This window comes from Saccostrea echinata, unplaced genomic scaffold (genome assembly GCF_033153115.1).
Source record: "Saccostrea echinata isolate AGI-Se365-2 ecotype Australia unplaced genomic scaffold, CSIRO_AGI_Sech_v1 ptg000054l, whole genome shotgun sequence".
In the NCBI taxonomy this organism is placed as follows: Eukaryota; Metazoa; Mollusca; class Bivalvia; order Ostreida; family Ostreidae; genus Saccostrea; species Saccostrea echinata.
In genome coordinates, this window is record NW_026889803.1 from 31,747,501 (window position 1) to 31,768,699 (window position 21,199).

At 32.4% G+C, this 21,199-nt stretch overlaps 1 protein-coding gene and 1 long non-coding RNA gene across 2 annotated transcripts in view; one reads left to right on the forward strand and one right to left on the reverse strand.

Moving 5' to 3' along the window:
* The first annotated feature begins 1,790 nt into the window (after window positions 1-1,790).
* Window positions 1,791-21,199, forward strand: part of LOC133204791 (beta-1,4-N-acetylgalactosaminyltransferase bre-4-like) — a 33,344-nt gene continuing 13,935 nt past the window's right edge. The window contains exons 1-2 of the mRNA XM_061340540.1: window positions 1,791-2,018; window positions 3,015-3,199. Of these exons, the coding sequence (XP_061196524.1) occupies window positions 1,827-2,018; window positions 3,015-3,199 (377 nt within the window). The 5' untranslated portion in view covers window positions 1,791-1,826. The remainder of the gene's footprint in view (window positions 2,019-3,014; window positions 3,200-21,199) is intronic.
* Window positions 17,592-19,043, reverse strand: LOC133171495 (uncharacterized). The gene is made up of 3 exons (XR_009718810.1): window positions 18,245-19,043; window positions 17,804-18,134; window positions 17,592-17,634 (listed from the first exon to the last, which is right to left on the reverse strand). It is a non-coding gene; the product is annotated as an uncharacterized LOC133171495 (long non-coding RNA).

Sequence of the window (21,199 nt, forward strand, 5' to 3'; positions counted from 1 at the left end):
TGAAAAAGTGAACTTTTTTATTTCAGTCTTCAAAGGAAAAAACACGAATTGCACGATGAATAGAAATTTCAGTGGATTTGTTCATCAAATTGATTCATCGATGTGAAAATCAGTGATAAAATTATTGTCATTAAAATGAAGATGTAGGCCTATTTATATTCAGATCTCTAGTGAACCGCGTGCTAGTACCTGGACCTTTGTCACGTGATGATGCCGATGATTTCTGCAGACTACATGTATGCCTCACGACGCGGTGATGGACAACACAATAAATGCCAAGTTTAAAAAAAATATCCATCTGTAATACGCAGCTGTAGCATATTCAAAACAATTTTACTAGTTTTACCAATTTTTCAATTTTTATTCATCACTTTTACCACTGTAATTATTATCCAGAAAATCATAACGATTGCGTTACACACTCCCAGTTTGGGGAGTATCTATTGTAAACCCTTTTTATATGATCATAAATTGATAAATAAAAATTAAATTGAAGCATAATAATAATAATGAAGACTTAGTTAAAAGTAAGTTTTTAAAATATTTTACTCATAAATTTTATGCATGTAATCATAAATTAATTATTTTGCCGAACTACTAAAGACTACTAACTACTAAAGAAATAACGTCTCATTTCCCCTTGAGCACTTTTTAACACAACCACAAATAGATCGGCCGCTGCTGCGGCCGATAATATTATATGTTAACGTTAAGAAAATGAACTCTTCTAATGAGATTTTTTGTATTTTCAGGAGGTCTGCCTTGTTTCCTTTCGAAAATTTTAGTTCAACAATATTGGATCAAAGACCTAATATTTGAACAACGTACTATAATAACGTGATCAACAACATGTGTTTCTATGTAACGAAAAAAATCGTCAAAAGGAAACAATTAATTAATATGTTAGATGGAAGAAAAATGTGTCTTATCATTGCAACAACCTGCACAGTGTTATATTTTATTTCTGAATATTCGTATGATTTGGCTATGTATTGTGCGAAGAATTCTACGTTCGTTGGTAAGTTTCCATTTTCCATATGTTCAATATATATATATAGATTATAGCATAAACTATTTCTCTTATGAAGAAATAGATGGAATGTCATTAAGGTATTCAATGTATAATGACCATATTTTGTACCTAATAAATAATTGGTCTGACATTTTTAATTACGGTAGCATTTTGAAGGTGTTATCAAATAAATATAATCCACCAAAGGAATTTACAAAATTTTGATTATTGCCCAATTAATTGCACCTTGAAGTTTACATTGAAGTCTATGGACAGTGCATGGGTTATTAAGATATTGTAAAAAGGAATTTGAACTTCATACAAATCTTTTGGTGAAAATATGCATAAACTCTCTCTTTATTAAAATATGAAATAAAATAAATCATTTAGGCCATCCTAGAAAATGTTTGGTTGCCCTCTCCCGACCGACTGGCCAAAATGGCCCGACTCGATACATTTTTTAACCTTCAGGAAGCAATTATTCTTTTTATGCATTTTGGAAAATAGATTTTGAAAATTCAGCATGAAATTGAAATGTTCTGGGAGAAAAAAAAAAATTCTCACCTACCTATCGACCCAATTTTTTCATCCTTAGTTGGGAAAGGGCAAACAAACATTATCTTAAAGTTGGCCTCACCATATATATTTTGACAAAATTAAAATTTCCTTCTTTTCATCAAGGGGAAATAACTCTTCATTATACAATAAATACCTAAGAAATAAATCAACTGATGAAGCACATTAATTTATTTTGATTAACTTTTTTTCAGTCGGTAGAATAACACCAAACGTTACTTATACAACATATAAGGACATGGTTCATCAATTCCACTGGCTGCAAAATGGAGGATATTACAAGCCTGCTTATTCGTGTTTCCCCAATCAAAAAGTTGCCATAATAATTCCATTCCGAAATAGGGAATATCATTTGAGAATTTTGTTGAACAATCTACATCCAATGCTATATCATCAGCAGATTGAGTATTCAGTGTTTGTACTGCAGCAGGTAATACACACATGTCAGAAAAAAAGGTGCATTGTTCACTTTATCGTTTATTTTTAAGAAATTTATGATTTTGACTTTTCTAAGGTAATTACTGACAATGCATAATAATTGTTAAATTGGGGGAGGGGTTACTTTATGCAGAAATGTTGACAACATATCTGGGGAAAAAAATCGTCTAATGTGTGTGTGGGGGGTCTAACTTTTTTGTGAAAATTGAGATTTTTGGGGGAGAGGGGGTAGTTTTACATCAATATAGGAGGATTTGAGGGTGGGTGGACAACAGGCCTTTCATTGAAAATTTTCTTACTAATTTAAAAATACATGAAACAACACATTCGATTCAGGGGAAAAACGGACATGGCGAGTGGGGATGGGTCGCTTCTAGGGCTGTCACGATTCCCCGAAATAACCGAAAACTGCGGTCAAAGTTGTTCGGTTCGGTTCTATTTTTTCGGATATCGGTTTATATGTTATATATTTATAAATTAGAATATGTTTTTTTCTTTACAAAAAATGGCGTCGAAATCAAAAGACTGATGACGATAACAGTGATAAATAAATATCGCAATTGAATTATACTTCACTCCATGACAAAACACTTGTCACGAAAGGATTAAATAATTATCAAAACAAGCAAGAATGGTCAGATTGTAGCTAATAGTCAGCCTAATAGTCCTAAACACTCAAGACGTTAACATGGATAAGATTTGTTTTAAAGGTGAATGTATCGTAACAAAAACTATTTTTTTAAATGTTAAATTCATGAAATTAAGGTTTAAAATAGAGGTAAATAAACGAACAGAAAAACCCGAAACCGAACCGAAAATTTACAGATCCAAACCCGACCCGAAAAATTTTGGAACCATAACAGCCCTAGTCGCTTCTCCACCCCGAGACAATGTACCTTTAAGTAACCAATACTCCTTGAAGTTTATGTATACCTGATAATAGTAAAGCATCAATATTTTCATTAGTTTCACATCTGTAAAATTTTAGGCTGACAAGAAAGGATTCAACAAAGGGAAGCTGTGCAATATTGGATATACCCAAGCAATAAAACGAAACCATACTTGCTTTGTATTTCACGACGTTGATCTTATTCCAGAAAACGACAAAATTTTATATGGATGTGCTCAAAGCCCTATGCATCTTTCAAGGGCAATAGACAAATTCGGTTACAGGTTTTTATACATAATATATGTAGAGTTTTTGATTGCTTGCACAATAATGGAAGATTTGCTTTAATAGTATTTCTCAACCCTTTTATCAGCTCCCCAATAAAATCATTAGCTTTAAATAAAATATATATGGGTACGCAGCTTTGTCCAGATTAGATAAGACAAGGAGGCAGGGTATAACTTGCACGCGAAATATGACATTACGTAAAAGTTTTTTTTTTTCTTTTCAATCCACCAGATAATGAAATAATGTGCTATTTTAAGCAATAAAGGAATATAAAACAATACCATATCTTACATTACACATAGTTTAGTCGTTCGTTAAATGTGCCATCGCAAGGAAGTAAGATCCGATGCAGTTTTTGGACGATCGTTCTCAGATTGTCTGAAAGTAAACAAATCTTATATAGACCATTAATAAATATGAGTTCATAATATTTTTAAATGCTACTAAGAACGAGGGTGCTTTTGATTGGCATTTGGCAGGAACCTGGCCGCACTTGAAAAGTTAAAATTTCATTGTTCTGTCACATGAAGTTTTAGCATTCTTTTGATGTATCGGGTTCCTGTGAAATAGGAAAGGGAAACATTTTACCGATATTGTGTTTTGATTTGCTAAAAAATAACTTGAAAAAAGGCTAGCTGATTCATTTGGTACAAAATGTCACATTTTAAAACACGTTTTTCTAAAACTTTGCTATCTCTGGGTCATCTCTCCATGATTTTCAAATGTAATTTGCATGCATTCTAATTAGAAACAATCATTTGTAAAAGATGGAGAGAAGACCCAAAGACCGTAAAAAATTAACTTTTTTACAAAAAAAAAAATAAATAAATAAATTCCATTGTGTAAATGCGGTGCTTCATTGTCGTTTTAAAATCCAAGTTGTATGTGTAGCGATGAAATAGCACAGTAGTAAGCGCAATGGAATCGAAAATTTGTTGGTTTGACTCTCGCATGGAGTTTTAATTTTTTTTTTTTTTTCAAGCAAACAATCAATTTTTTGTTAGTTTAATTTTTTTTGTACTGATTTATTTTAAAATGGATAAATTCTTCCAGCCTACTGATACTTTAATATACACATGTACTTGTAATTGCATTTAACTATGCCCTTAATATCTTGAAGGTGTTTATTATAAATGTGAAGCATTACTATGTTATAGTTTGATTATTAAGATAAGCGGACCTAAATATTCCAATTCGGCATGTTATTTCAAACTAAATGTAACATTTTCCTACGTGCGTAACTTTGTAAAGCCTGTCCAGCTGTGGTCAGCCGACCAAATTGTACACATTTAAACTATAAATGTTTCATACACATGATTTCTGCAGATCACACAGAAAAATACGCCCATCTTCTTTAATTGATATCTAACGGGGGTACCTGGCCCCAAGACCATAAACTGAGAACAGACTTAAGTCAAAATTTCAAATCGGTGTAACTTTTGAAATAAGTTTCAAAATGAAACAAAATTTTCAGGTTATGTTTGTAATAAAATATTTAACAAAATTGCATGTTTGTTGAATAATAATGAAAATATTCAAAATCTAAATTTTGACTTAAGTCTATTCTCAGTTTATGGTCTTGGAGCCCGATACTATATGTTAAATTTATTTCATCGTAATTTTGCATGCAAGAATGATAAATGATTGACAAGGAGAAACATTGCTTTTGCACTTTTTTCTGTTAATTTATCATTTACTGACCTTTTTTCATATTCGACACCTTTTATTCCGACGCTTGTTATCTCTAAATTTTAAACCAATTTCATGCGCATGAATTTGTAGTCATGGAATATTGAGGAAATTTTTAAAATAATTTTACTACATCAAATCATTAAAATGATTTACCATACAAGGATAAATGAAGGAACTTTTTCATTATTCCAAAAATTTGATATTATAAGAATGTTTGTTCACTGACTTTAATGGACAAATCCAGCATTTACCTTGATTTTGCATAATTTAAGAGTTACACAGTATAGACAGTTAATCTATTGTGACGTCAGATTTCAATCTTCCTTGCTTTACAATCGATTGCATTCGATTTTTGTTGTGCATATAGTGTTTGATTCAAGTACAAGTGTTGAACACTTCGCTTCATTTTTATTCTCATTCTCTTTTTTAAGGTTTGTAAAGTATATTGAGATTGTTGCTAGGGAAGAAGTTTAATCTGCTAAAAAGGCGTTTGAAAAGCACTTAAGATTTTTTTTGTAAGAGATTTTTAAGTTAACATCTTACGCAAAAATTAGAAAAAGGGCTCTAGTACCTCAGATATAAAACAGTCTATTACTTTGATATATTCACGTGGTCCTCAAACGTCATAAAGGCGACGACTTCCAAATCATACCAAAAACGGTCGCCGAAAAATCAGAAATACATGTATGAGGAAATAGTAGGGCATTGTGGCTAAAACATATTTACATGTAATTATGTATCATTTAAATAAAAACCTTAAAATAATAGGGAAATGAATTTCTGCATATCATTTATAAACAACGACAAGAAGTCGTACATATTGGCTAGTGGCGATTAGTGTGACTTCGAAATGAACGTGTTTTTACAAACACAAATATTTATTGGCACAAACACAATTACAATAATTGGCAAAGGCCCATTAAACATATTAATATGACTGTTTTTATTACTTATTTTCCAAAGTATGCGAAAAAATATGCGCTTTTATCTGATTTTCTTTTCTTAAATATCTATATCAATATAAAAGCATCAATGCCAGTTCCGTCACCTGCTGGTGATAACATATAGGATGGCGAACGTGGTACGAGTCGACTAACGATAATATATTTAACAAGTTGTAAAGTATGTGGAAAAATTTAAATTACACACAATAATTTAAGCAGAAAATCATTTCCTATCAGTCTTCAACAAATCCTAATAAATTTTCTCCATATGACTAGAAAGTTTGCATGGAAATGGTTTACTAGCATTATGATTTGTTTATTCCATTTAGAATTTTCAGAATCAATTGGTGGCATTGTTTTGACTTGTGAAACGTAATTTCGAATCGAGACTGTTGATGTGACAAAAATGTAAACAACACACTTATATTAAAATCAGAGATACATGTACATGTAAAATGAGTTAAACTGATGCAAATCATTAAATTGGCCGCAAAAAAATATATTTAGCATTTTAAAGTATTTCCACGACAAAGAAACCAAAGAAAAAATTCAAAGTAGAAAAGGATATCATACATTTTCATTGTGAATTGTACACTTGCGTTACTTTTCTGTTCATTTTTATACTTTAATTTTCAGCGAGCAACTGTTAAATATTAATTTAAATAAATAAATTCATTGAAATGAAAATCGGACTGAGCGCGATAAATTATTTGATTCAAAGACAAATGCAACAAAGGTCAAGAATTATTAATTATGAATGTCTGAATGGTGACAAAAAGGACGTCCAAACTTCACATGCTCATACCCTGGAACTTTGTACGCGATAATGCCAATAAAATGTATCACAATAAATGTGAAGTGCAGGAGGAAAAAAATGTGTCATTGGCAACTGCAGTGCATTCAAAAACAATATTCACTCCTTCTAAAAAGATTATGTCCCCGTATCGAAGATTAAGGCATACAGTATAAAGATTTTGCCTGTCCGTCCGTCTGTCTGTTTGTCCGCAAAACATTAACAATGGCCACAATTTTTGATTGGTTGGAGCTATGGCTTTTATATTTCACATGTGTATTCCTTGTGACAAGACCTTTCTCTGGGTACCATCATATTTGACCTTTTGACCTTGGAGTTTGACCAAGTTTTACAAAAGTTTACCCAACTTTAACCTTGGCCATCACTTTTGAACAATTAGTGCTAGGGCTTTCATACTGTACATGTGTAATCCTTGTGACATGACCTTCCTTTGGATACCAACAACTTTGATCTTTTGACCTTGACCTAGGAGTTTAACTTACTTTTGAAAAACTTTAATATTGGATTGGCCGTAACTTTTGAACAGTTGGTGCTAGGGCTTTCATACTTCTTTTATGTAATCCTTATGACAAGACCTTCCTTTGAATACCAGCAACTTTTACCCTTTGACCTTGGAGTTTGACCTACTTTTGGAAAGCTTTAACTTTGGACACAACTTTTGAACAGTTGGTGCTAGGGCTTTCATATTTAACACGTCTATTCCTTGTGACAAAACCTTCCTTTGGATACCAACAATTGTAATCCATTGACTTTGACCTTGGAGTTTGACCTACTTTTGAAAAAAAATTAACCTTGGTCATAACTTTTGAACAATTGGTGCTTCGGCTTTCATATTTCACCTGTGTATTTCTTGAGAGAAGACCTTTCCTTGAGCACCATTAATTCTGACCATTTGACCTTGATGTTTGACTTACTTTTCAAAAACTTAAACCTTTTCCATATCTATTTAATGGTTGCTCCTACGGCTTTCATATTTCAGAGGTATGTTCCTCGAGACAAGACCTTACTTTGGATACCAACATATTTGATTTGCATTTGAGAAAATTTGACCTTTGCTATAAGTTGCCATACGGGGGCATCAGTGTTTCACAAACACATCTTGTTTTTTTTTAAAAATTATTTTAGGCACTGTAATTCATATCGGGAAACTTAATACGTTTTGTTTTTATATCGTTCGCACGCTCATGTTGGGGAGTAGTTCATTTAACAACTTTAAAAAATGGTCTAAGAAAAGGCATTTTTTTAATATAAAAAAAGCATTTACTGTGCTATCTATATGCATTTTCCAATAAAACAAGTTGAGTATCTTTTTTTGTGAAATTTTGTTTACTTATTGCAAGACTTTGAGCAAGTGGGCAATAGGGTATATCCGGGTAATTCTGGAAAGTGCAGAACTTTTTATAAATAACGACTGCTTTCTTGTTGTTCACAGACTAAATTTTATTAGAATCTTCTGATGTTTTTCCTTTGTTATATTATTACCTTCTGAACATATTGATGTATATTTTTCCAAAATATTTGTCCTTTATTGACCTTAGACCTTTGCACTCTACATATTTATTACATTGGAAAAATTGATAGACTAAGTACACTATGTCTCTAAGGTCAAAACTAAGATCGATTATAAATGTAAGTATTTTCTAGTTTTGATGTATTAAACGACCGCCAGAACTCTATTAAAGTAATTGAAAATAAAAAATCCAAGATAAACAAACGACGAACGTTTGAAAATATTGGATAAGTGACAGGTTAGCTTACAGTGCAGGGAACTAATTTTGATACATAAACCAGCATAAGCATTATTAGCATCAGGATCGAGCTAGCATCAGCATCAGCATTTAAAAAACAGCATTACCAGGATCAGTATCAGCAAGCAAAGGATAGAACTAGCATAGCTAGCATTGACCTATTTAAAAACCAGCATAGACCTACTTAAAATCAGGATTATGCTGGTTTACTAATAATACAGATTCGTTTTTCACAAAACGAAATAGCAAGTAGATATTCTTATTTCAGTCGGGAACAAATACGAATAATGTATTTTTTGTGGTTAAATTATTCAATACGATCTTTAGATAAATATTAAGTTAATTTAATAGCAATAATCCCGCGATATTTTTCAATCTGAATCAGCTGATCACCAAACGTCATAGGGAGTCCACTGCTGAGGCCTGGCCACGGCTTGATGTTATTGAAATTGGTAATAAAAGGGTAAGTAGTAACACTTGGTCGAGAAAATAAGTTTAATAATACAATAAAAGTATGATGTTTGGTGTATATCTATTCACTATAATTTTTATTGGGTTTTATATTCATACACGTACTAAGTAATTCACAATCCGAATTTCCTCTAAATTGACGGAAGCCAGAAATAAAAGTCGCAGTGCCTTTGATAAGATAATCATAGAGGTGTATTGAACAAAACCTATTAATTAAACCAAATAATTGATTTGTATTTTTTCATAGCATTAAACGAATCTGGTTTAAATATTTTTAATGCAGAGGTTCTTATATTTTATAAAAATATGTGCAGATGAATTTGTGTATGTACCAGAAAAAAAATTCATTTTCAAGTAGCTAAAAAATAATTCTCATTATAACACAATATAATATATGGGAGAGGATCTATCCATGAAAATACATTCATTTTAAAACTTTTACACTGCACATTCTTTTCCTTGTTTGATGAATTGCAATATTCATCACAGTGGTACACTGTGTAAACAAGTTGGTATAATTGTCCTGGTATGTAGAATTTTATTTTAAGTACTTGATCCAATAATACCCTTGCAAATAAGATCTTAATTCAATTCAATACACCAAAAGTCTATAAATCATTATCTGTGTTTTTCCCAAATTAAGTTGTGCAAGATTTGTAAAAAAATAAATAAATAAATAAATTTAAACAAAATAAAAATAAAAAAATAATAATAAGATGATCAATGAATAAATCTTAACTTTTTTGTTTAATGTACTTTCATCTTTATCATAGCTCATTGTGGAAGAACATGAGAGTACTTGATAGAAATGGAGTGCTATGAACAATCTACAGTTTGTTGTTTCATGAGAATCTTTCATTCATAAGGAGACGTGCGGCCAACACCTGCCGGTGAAGGGCTGCTTTAGACCTGTACTCGGCACTTAGGCCTTTAAGCAGTGAGAGATCTTTTTTGTGCCAGCACCTTCTGCGACACTGGAACTCGGTTTATATGGTCTCATCCAAAGGACTAGGGCAATCTGCACTGATGTCCGAGAATGATGATTCAAAGAAAATCCTGTTGGAAAACGATTTTTTTTAAAAAAGATAAATGTTCTTGATTCCTAAAAGTAGAGGGCATGGACAGCATAATGTAATGGTGAAAACTTACAAAAAACAGTTTTTCAAGAAAGTGAACTTGTTGAAAGAAACTTTGCTGGTGGTCAAGAAGAAAGCTTCACTTTTTCATGCAAACAACATTCTATTTATTTGACTTTGTGGATATAAATTTATCAAACAAGTGAAAAAGCAGTGAATATGGGACATGAATTGTAAAACTATTAATCTGATTATTCCATCATTACACTATTTCATAAAATTCTGAAAGTTGTTATTGGACATTTTGTGATTCCATTTATTATTAGTTATAATTATAATTTGGTTAAGTTGGCACTGACTATAAATGAATTGCAATTTTTAGACACTGGGAATATTGTTTCTATTGATTCCATGAACTTAAAATTTTACATGTATACTGTGTTGTTCTACAATAAACATAAAATAACCTTTATTTTGTCCCCTACTTCAAATATATTGTGCCTTACAGCACAGTTTGCTTCTAAGGAGTGGTAGAAGAAAAATTTGGAAAAGACGATATAAGAGTTTGTTATATTTTCAGAAAATAAACATTTTACCAAGGCGGTACACATCTAGAAAAGAAAAACTGATAGAAAATATTACTGTAAATTTCATATATTAAGGTTTTAATTTTAAAATTGTGAAATTTGTTTTGTACTGAAAGAAAACGGTTTTAATGTTATATCATCAAGGTGAAAAGATATCTGGCTAGCATCAAATTCTAAATCTATGGTACACCATAGTATACCCGGTAATAAGTGATTGATTTAAACCAGTGGCTTAAACAATGAGGAAAATGTATCTATACAATATGTACCATGATGTAAGAGTAAAAATATCTATACAGTAAAACATGGTTATAACGAACACGCTTTAATGAATTCATACTGATGGCGAAATGATTTTCATTCCCTGTGGTTTTCAAATCCATTGGAAAGTAAACATATAACAAATCAAAACTGTTTATCCCATTCATTTTGCTGTAAGCTTATTTTTCTGTATTTGAATGATTTACTTCATTCTAAAATACCCTACATGATAATGTGTTATCCCCCATATTTAGTCTCTTAATTCAGATTATGGAATTTTCCAGATAACATTTTAAGTGAAATCCAAATGAAGAAATGTTATTATTTCAAGTTTAAATATTCAGATGACATACCAGTATTACTATTTTTGTCTATACAACTCATTAACCTTGACTTTACTCGGTATTTAACCATTACATGTATAATATTCCATTCAGTTACCTAGTACACAAGTTTTAGCTCAAATAATGTATATATACTCTGTATAGCGTAAGCAAGTATATCCAATTCAAAATTTAGTGAAAAGTAGGAACATCAGTGAATATTTAACCAGTCATGAATTAGTGTTTCACTTTTTAAGTTGGAGTGTAACTGTGTAAGTGATGAAAATTTCTTTTTTTTTTTTTTTTTTTTTTTTTTTTTTTTTTTTTTTTTTGAGAATTCATGAATTAAAGGATTGCATGTACTTCAATAAGAACACTATATGTAACAGAAATATTGCCTGTGTACATAATCTCAGAGGCAGGAATGTCGATGTTATCAAAATAATATCAGGGGTATTGTTTTTTATGGTTTTTTTTTTTAAATGTGTACTACAAACACAACTTGGACATATAATTTTTAATATACATGTATCTCTCTATTAGTACCTAAAACATCACACTACTGTAAAATAAATGTGTTCATTTATTTGACAAAATCATTTATGTCGGCAATCATATGAACAGTTTTAAGACTGTGCAAAAGAGCAGGCATGCATTTCAATTTTCATACATCTCATATGTAATCAGGTACAATACATAAATCACTTGAAGTCCACTTTAAATTCTGTACATTACTTTTTAGATCTACATGGGATAACTTAAAAATGTACATGTATGTGATCAATGAATTTGGCACACTTCATCACACAAGTTTTAATGCCACTGTCTGATTTACAGAAGTTGATCATTAGTTCTTGGCTTCTCACTATTTTTTCAGACAGAATTTCATCAGCTCGATTTAGGTCCAAAGAGGAGGCCAGCATATCTAAATCATTCTTCAAAATATTCTTTTTTTGCCATCAAACCCTGGAGGATTTACTGCAGTGTTTACTGTCATTGGCCTGAAAAATATGAGATATTAGGTCATGATTTAATTTAAAAATTTTATCAAAGTAAATTAAGTTCATTAGTTTAATTTCTCTTTTTGCATGGGTATTAACACTTTAACAATCTTCCAATTGAAAGAGAATCTGAATATAAGTTTTGGTTGAAGATTTTTAAATTTCATATAATTAAGAAACTCATCCCTGAATTATTTTAACTTTCAAACATACTGCTTAAATAATAAAGTAAAAAGGTTATAAATTCAAATATCTAAAATGCCAAATGTTAAAAATACAGTGTATATACAGTTCTAACTACAGTTTTGTTAACTTTATACAATTACGTGTACATCGCACGTACAAATATACAGAATACAAACTTGAAGAGCAAATTGTATTACAACAAGTTTGAAAGCAATTATATTTTTTTTACAGGTAAAAGAAAATAAATTGGTACTACTTAAACTTGAAAACTACTTGCGTCAATGAAATAGGGGCACAATTAGTAACTTATAAATTAGAACATAATTTTGCTTTTTAATGTCAAATTAATGATCACAGTTTCAAACATTAATTTAATTTCTTTTTTCTTCAACTCCAGTAAAATTTAAAAGGAGCCATTAGGGCTGAAAAGATTAATCGATAATACTGATTCTGTGTGAGGATGGTACGCATATCAATATGTATGTAAAAATATTTAATTATCGCAAAAAATTTCTGGCGTTTTTCTTTGATTACTTACATTTTGGGTTTAATACATGTATATCCGATAAACATGTTAAATAGAAATATTTATTTAAAATACATACTGGTAATAATTTACACCACTTGTGTGAAATAAGCTTGTTTTACAATGTATATACAGCTTATTCTTTGAATAAAGTATTCATAATTGTGAAAAAAATGTTTGTTCTTTTCAATACCAAAATAAGACTTCATGACCCCCAATTCAAAATATTTTATAAATATCGTATCGTAGCTCAAATAGCATGATTGATACATATCAATGTACGTATCAATATAAAAAAAATCGTATCATCCCAGCCTTAAAACCCTTCCCATCCCAAAATAGTTTTATTCGACTTGGGACAACTTTCTTTTTTCCTTATTTTTAGGTCACCTGAGTCACTCAGGTGACCTACTGCTATCTGTTTTCGTCCGTCGTCGTGCGTTAACTTTTGAACATTTTTAGCTTCTCTGAAACAACTGAACCAATTTCAACCAAATTTGGCGTATAGCATTTATGGATGAAGGGGAACAAAAATTGTGAATTTCATGGTCCCTGCCCCCCTGGGTTCTGAGGGGTGGGGCTAAAACCACCAAAATTAATGCAATCTTTAAAAATCTTCTTCTTTACTCCTGGACATCAAGCAGTCAAACTGTTGGCATGATTGTACTAAGCATTGAATCCTCTACCGAAATTGTGAAATTCATGGCCCCAGGGTCAGGGGTTCTGGTGCTAGGGTGGGGCTATATAGATCATACAGGGAAAGTGCATTATTTCTTTGAAAATCTTCATCTCTGCTCCTGGGTATTAAATAAAGGAACTAAGTACATAGTTATGATGAGCAAGAGTGCCTCTTCCAAAATTGTGAATTTCATGGCCCCAGGGTCAGGGATTCTGGTGTTAGGGCGGAGCTCTATTGATTCTATAGTGAAAATGCATTAATTCTTTGAAAATCTTCTTCTTTGCTCCTGGGTATTAAATAAAGTAACTAAGTACATAGTTATGATGAAAAAGAGTGCCTCTTTCAAAATTGTGAATTTCATGGCCCCAGGGTCAGGGGTTCTGGTGCTAGGGTGTGGCTATATAGATCATATAGTGAAAGTGCATTATTTCTTTGAAAATCTTCTTCTCTGCTCCTGGGTATTAAATAAAGTAACTAAATACATAGTTATGATGAGCAAGAGTGCCTCTTCCAAAATTGTGAATTTCATGGGCCCAAGGTCAGGGGTTCTGGTGTTAGGGCGGGGCTCTATTGATTATATGGTGAAAATGCATTAATTCTTTGAAGCTTTTCTTCTCTGCTCCTGGGTATTAAATAAAGCAACTAAAAACATAGTTATGATGAGCATGGTTGTCTCTTCCAAAATTATGAATTTCATGGCCTCTGGGTCAGGGGTTCTGGTGTTAGGGCGGGGCTCTATTAATTATATAGTGAAAATACATTAATTCATTGAAAATATGTTATGCTCCTTTGTATTAAATTAACTAACTAAGAACATAGTTATGGTGAGCATGGCTGCCTTTTTAGAAATTGTGAATTTCATGGCACCTGGGTCAGGGGTTCTGGTGTTAGGACAGGGCTCTATTGATTATATGGTAAAATTGCATTAATTCTTTGAAAATCTTCTTCTCTGCTCCTGGGTATTAAATAAACTGAGTGCATAGTTACCAAGAGCATGGTTGCCTCTTCCAAAATTGTGAATTTCATGGCCCTTTGGTCAGGGATTCTGGTGTTGGGGCGGGGCTCTATTGATATATATAGTGAAAATGCATTAATTCATTGAAAATCTTCTTCTCTGCTCCTGTGTATTAAGTAAACTAAGTACAAAGCTATGATGAGGATGGCTGCCTCCTCAGAAATTATGAATTTCCTGGCCCCTGAGTCATGGGTTCTGGTGTTAGGGCGGGGCTGTATTGATTATATAGGGAAAACGCATAAAATCTTTCAAAATCTTCTTCTCTGCATCTGGGTATTTTTCAAACAAAGGAAGTGCATGGATATGATACGGAAGAATGCCTCTGCCAAAATCGTGAAATCATGACCCCCGGGTCAGGGGTTCTGGTGAAGGGGAGGGGGGGTATTAATTATATAGTGAAAATGCATAATTTCTTTCAAAATATTTTTTGGTACTACTGGTTATAAAGCAAAGAATCAAGTGTATAGTTATGATGTGCAAGGGTGCTTCTTCCAGAATTGTGAGTTCATGGCCGATGGGTCAGATGTTCCGGTGTAAGGATGAGGCTTTATTTATTTAAAAATAAAGTGAAAATGCATTTCTTTGAAAATCTTCTATGCTTTTGGGCATATTCGAGGCAAACAGAGTTAAAGTTTTAATATGCAACATGTGCAAGGGTATTTTTACCAGAATTTTGAACACCTGGACCATTTAGTCAAGTGTTCTGGTCCTTGCCAGGGCTCTATTAACTTGTATTCTGCTGAGCAAAGTTATTCCCCTTTGCCATTAACCTTTGATAATTAATCACTGTAAATAAAATACTTGAAAGGTTAATAGAATAAGAGAATTATGCAAGAATATTTATTGTATAATACAAAAAGTACTTTCATAGTTTTGATGATCAGGTAGACTTGGAAATAATAAATGAATAAAAATGAGACAAAAATAACTTATCTTTTTAATTGTTCTTCAAAGGCCAAGAGAGGCCAATGTGAGAAGTAATAATATGGGGTTAAAAATAGACATTTTGGTAATAATGATAAATTGGGGGACAGAAAGATACTAGACCAATTATTTTGTTGATGCTAATCATACTATTTTTCTTGCTTTTGGGCTTCATTTATCAGTTAATGTATTCTCTAAATTGTTGTATTGTACTCAAGTGACCGTTAAGGCCCTTGGGCCTCTTGTTTCTTGTAGATTTTATTCAGGTACTTTGTAAGTTACTTTTCTGCCTTTGAAAAATGTTGTTATAAAATATCTGTTTAAAACCTTACATACAAGCTACTCTTAAACCAGACACGGGACAGTTACATGATAGGGTACAACCTAACTTCTCCCCTCAAAACTAAGACCACAAGGGTAAATTCCGTAACCATACTTTTGGTTAAAAGTTGACTTCTAGATTTGGTAGACTGCCCTAGACTGTCTGATATGCACGATATACACGAACGTACGAAAGAGACAGGCAATACCAGTCTATATATTTGTTCACGAGTTGACATACAAGGTTTGAGTGGACTTGGTTATCAGTCGGCCAGGTTATGTATTGACTCGATACCATGTGAATTAACTACAGAAGACTGCATCTGAATCTCTATAAAATCATACATTTAATTCTTTCTCAATTGTAAAAATTGACCTTTAAAATCAAATGGGTTGAAATGCCTGAATCGCTGAGAATTTTAAGTGTTTATTTATTTGTAAAAATGTTTCACATCATCCTTATATAATCTGATAATTAAAAAAAATTGTTTACATACCATCTGAGTCATGGTGGTGTACTGATGATCTGATGGTTCCTTGGAAAACGGCTTTTACAACTTAAGGACACACGAGACCTTCCTCAATTACAGATAAATTTCCACAAAACTTCATGCTTTATCTATTTGCATATAAACCTGTTTATGCCCAAAAATTTGGGGCATATCACCAGGCTATTTATAGAGTTAGAATAAATTGGATTATCCTTATTATAGCATGCAAAAAAGCTATTGAATGCTATAAATAAAGTCATAGTATATATTTTCCATTGAAACTATATATCCAGATGGGAAAGTATGATATAAAATGAAATTCATTTTTGAAAACCATGTTTCCAGGCTATTGAAGAAATTTTCTATAGAGAATGCTATTTTTCTCATTGTAACTGATCGAGTTATCTCTCTTTGATAAGAAATAAATGAGATACAAATGCAGTGGAATAGATTCTGTATTTACATCATGGATAATTTTTCAAATCAGAAACATGTAGTCATTATATTCATATAACAGCATCTTTCTAAACTTCTATAAAATATCAACAGAACATCACCAACTGTGCAAGTGTATTGCTCACAATATTGAGCAAGTGGTCATTTACAATTCATAAAATACTGATGTAATGACTTGATAATTTTACAATTTGATGTTTCTCTGACCTTACCCATGTCTTTTTCTGACAAGATAAACTTTATGCCATACACAGGATCTCTCTGGTGAGCAATACAAAGATGGTCATAATGAAGACCAGAAGCTGCAATTTTGTTGGTTGTAAATTTGGATAAAATATTTCCATCTACAAGATGTTTCAATGAAGAAGCATTTCTACTCATTACAATTGCATAATTGTCATTTTCAATTACAAACTCAACACTAAAGCTGCGTTTCTTCATCATCCCTCTGGATATCTCAAGATGAAGCACAAGTCGTTGTAGAGCTTGGGAATCTGCTAAGGCATCATGGGCATCATAATGTGCTGTACATAAATCTTTCAAAAGTTCCACTTGTTTGTAAGATTTCTGTTGGGAACTGCTTCTCTGAATAGGGGTAATGTGTCTATGAATCCAATAATAAAGTTATTGGCAGTTAGTCCTACCTGATGCATTGCACGGACAATAACACTGGAGTCAAATTTTGCATTGTGAGCAACTAGCACTATGTTTGAAAATTTTTTCAACCATGCAACAAATGTTTTCATAGCATCCCTGGTATTCTTACATGGCACCTGCATTCCATTCTTGAACATCAAATTCTCCTTCACAGCAATACCCGACACAGCAGTGGCAGAGGGTGAAATGGACTGAGTAGATGGAAGAAATGATTCTTCAGAAACACACGCACCAATCTGGGTGACTTCACAATCTTTACCTAAATCATAAGGAAAAGGAATTACACATCAATATGTCACAAACAAAAAACATACACTTTAACATTAAAAATTCATTACTCAGGAAAAAAATGAAACAGTTGCATAATTATTCTAAAAATAATGCTTCAGTTCCATGCATTACTTCTGTGTCAATATATGAACACTAACCAAGACCTGAAGTTTCCAAATCAAAATAAACAAATGTGCACTGGTCATGAGCAATAGGAGTAGACTGGGGTTTTCTCAGGGGTAGTGGTATCTCTGTAATGTTTTCCATGTCTTCTTCATTGTTGTTTAGATCAACGCATGTTTTGTATGTAGTTCCCTCACTAATCTCTGATGACTCTTGTGGCTTATGGGAATCTATTTTCTTCATTGCCCTGTTTTTCTTGTAAGCTGCTGTATCTTCTCTTTCCTTGTCTCGTTTCCTTTTCAAGTCCGTTTTCTTTGCACTGGAACTAGTGACTTGTCCAGGAGAAAGAAGCAACCTCTCATTTACCTGAAAAGAAAGAGGATATGATATCTTCATTATATTGAAATACATGTGTAGATAGAGTATTGTTATAATTGTGTGTAGTAATGAAATATACAAACTACTATACTATATACCTGTATTACATATTGATGTTCTTAATTTTTCTGTGCCACAGCAGCAGCTATACGAAAGTCATTACTCTCGGAGCCAGAGTAGAAAGTGGACTTTGGTGTTTTACTTGCAACTGCATTGTTGAAACTTTCATTTGCCTGAGTACTTCCTAAGTTGACCAATTTTTCAGCCTGTGATATGTAGAATCCAAAGAGAGATGAGAGATCAGATTTCAAGTGCTGGTTAGAAAGGTACCGATGATAAGGAAGTTGCTGTGGCTTGTAGGTTTGAGGAGAAGAGAGAAATCCACACCAGGTATCACATAGGCTGTGGTCTCCATAGACATGTGGTGTTATTGCCTCCAGATTTTTCTTTAGACTGATCAAATCTTCTTGATTTTGACTGATGCAGTATTTGAAACACTTAATGATATGATTTATGGTTTTGGTATTTAGTTCTTTGTAGTTCTTGCTCTTCTTCAGGTCAGATAATTTATTTGTAAATTGTTTCATTGTATGGTTTTTGTTACTCTGCTTCTTTAGGGCTGGGTTAACCTCCAGACGTGCTCTTGCAACAGTTGTCGAATCATTGTCCATGATAACAGTATTGACATTCACATCATTTTGGCCAAGTTATTGCAACATCTGTATGTACATATCTGGCTCCATGGCTTTTGCACTTTTGGACCAGTTCTTTCGACAGTCATGGATAGGTAGAACTTTCCCAGATTTTTCAGAGTTATCACATACTCTACAATAGCTGTTGCGAGTTGCAAAATTGATGATTTTTCCTGTTTCATTTCCAATCATTGCTGCATGTCCTGCAAAATTTTTATAACATGTTCATAATGTATAAATTACAGTAATATCACAACTAAACTACTGTATAATTTCATTTGAAGATAAAATCAACTGTCTTACATTTTATGTATTACAAGTATGCCATACATTAATCAGTCTATTGATGTTGGACTATCAAACAGTGGAAGGTATGTTCAATTTTTAAAAAAAATTTCCCTGATTATTTCACCCACATCCACTAAATAGATAAAAATCTACTACATGCCACAAATGCTACAAATTGTAATATATAGGATATGTGTATAATACCTACTGTAATGTTTAGAAAATAAATACCTGACAAACTTGAATAGGATCGACCTGATCCTCTTTTCTGCCACCCACAATCAAATGATACAGACAGCTCATTAGGTGTACCGTAAAACAACACAGTGCATATAAATTATATATGTAACCTTGTTTTTGCTTTTTATATTATAAGTATTGCAAATATTATAAACTGTTTGATAAAAATACCTGTCACAGAACACAGGTTATAAAAATGTACAATATATTTCTGTGACACAAGTAATGATAATTCATAGCTTTCAACATTATTTTTGGTACCTTGATGATTCCTTCTCGACCGCAGCCATATCGTCACAACTCTTTTTGGCCACTTCTTCTAATGCCTTTCCTACTTCCCTCTCTGTTTTTTTTCAAGGTTTTATGGCACATAGATGGAATATTAAGTACACTTAACAGCATTGATACTTTCTTCTGGCCAATACCTGCATGAAGCATACCTACAAAACACAATTTTGTAGACTGTTACTTTTACAACATAATTACATTTAAATTATTGTAATTTATTATATCTTTAGTGGTTCAACTAGTAGACTATTCAAATATCATATAAAAATATGTCCTCAGAATAGAACTGCACTTCATTGTTGTTTCTAGTACATGTACATATAAATTTTAATTATCTATACAATGCCTACCAAGAGACAGTTTTGTGTTGACATCAAATGCTCTAAATGGATGGTCACTGTCTATGCGAGAGTGTCTCTTTCCAGTTGGAACTGATACCACCATATCGCAATTCACACATTTTATTTGTAACATTGATGCCAGTCCATATCTGATCTCGCCACATATATTCGTGAAGTTCAGAATTCACAGCCTTCAATCAGCTCCTCAATAACATACTGAATTTCAATAATCCTTCTTCCTTCGTTCCCTTTATCGTTACATCATCATCAGTGTCTTCAAAAGCTATCTCCATTTCCTCTTCTTCGATGTTTGATGGTACTGACATATAATAATCATGCTCAAAAGGTACATATTCTGGCAAATCGATGGAGCGAGAAGTCTCAGACAGAGAAAGAACTTCATCATCGTGACCTTTAATAAATTAAATGCACAGTTATACAATAATATGCAGGATACGTTTTATACGTCTGTATGAACAATATATGAAAGAGAATCGAAAACAAGAAACCATAATAAAATTTTCACTCACTTGGCTGCAGAAGTATTTGTTCTTGGTTTTTTTCGTTGTTTGTTTATTTCTAACGCCCGTCTTTTCCTCAACTTTCCTTCAGATATTAACTTTCCACCTTTACCGCGAAATTGCTCCTCCATGTTGTAAACAAACTAATAAAATTACCTCCAATTACAAACAAGAGGCCCAAGGGCCTTAACGGTCACCTGAGTATAATACAACAATTTAGAGGATCCATAGAGTATAAAATGAACTGAAAGGTGAAGCTTTGTTGCCCAAAAGCAAGAAAAATAGGGTGATCAGGATTAACAAAATAATTAGTCTAGTATTCATTAACAGTTCATACATTAGGTTCTAATCTGTTCCCCATTTATCACTCTCACCAGACAGTATATTAAGAAACTATCAGTGCTTCTGTACTCTTTTAATTCCTTGTGGAAATCTCTTACATTGGCCTGAGTAAGACTCTTGGTCTTTGATGAACATTTAAGGTACTGGTATTCCATCCCTAATAGCCTCAGATTCAATGAATTTGAATACATAACAAATGTGTACGGGTGGATTACTCAGTATATTTAGACATAATCTACATTTATTACTATTAGCATGTAAGAATGGAAGTGTCCTAATTTATGACTTGACCTTTGTTGAAGAGTTATCTCCCTCTTTTTTTAAGTAATAAAAATCAATTT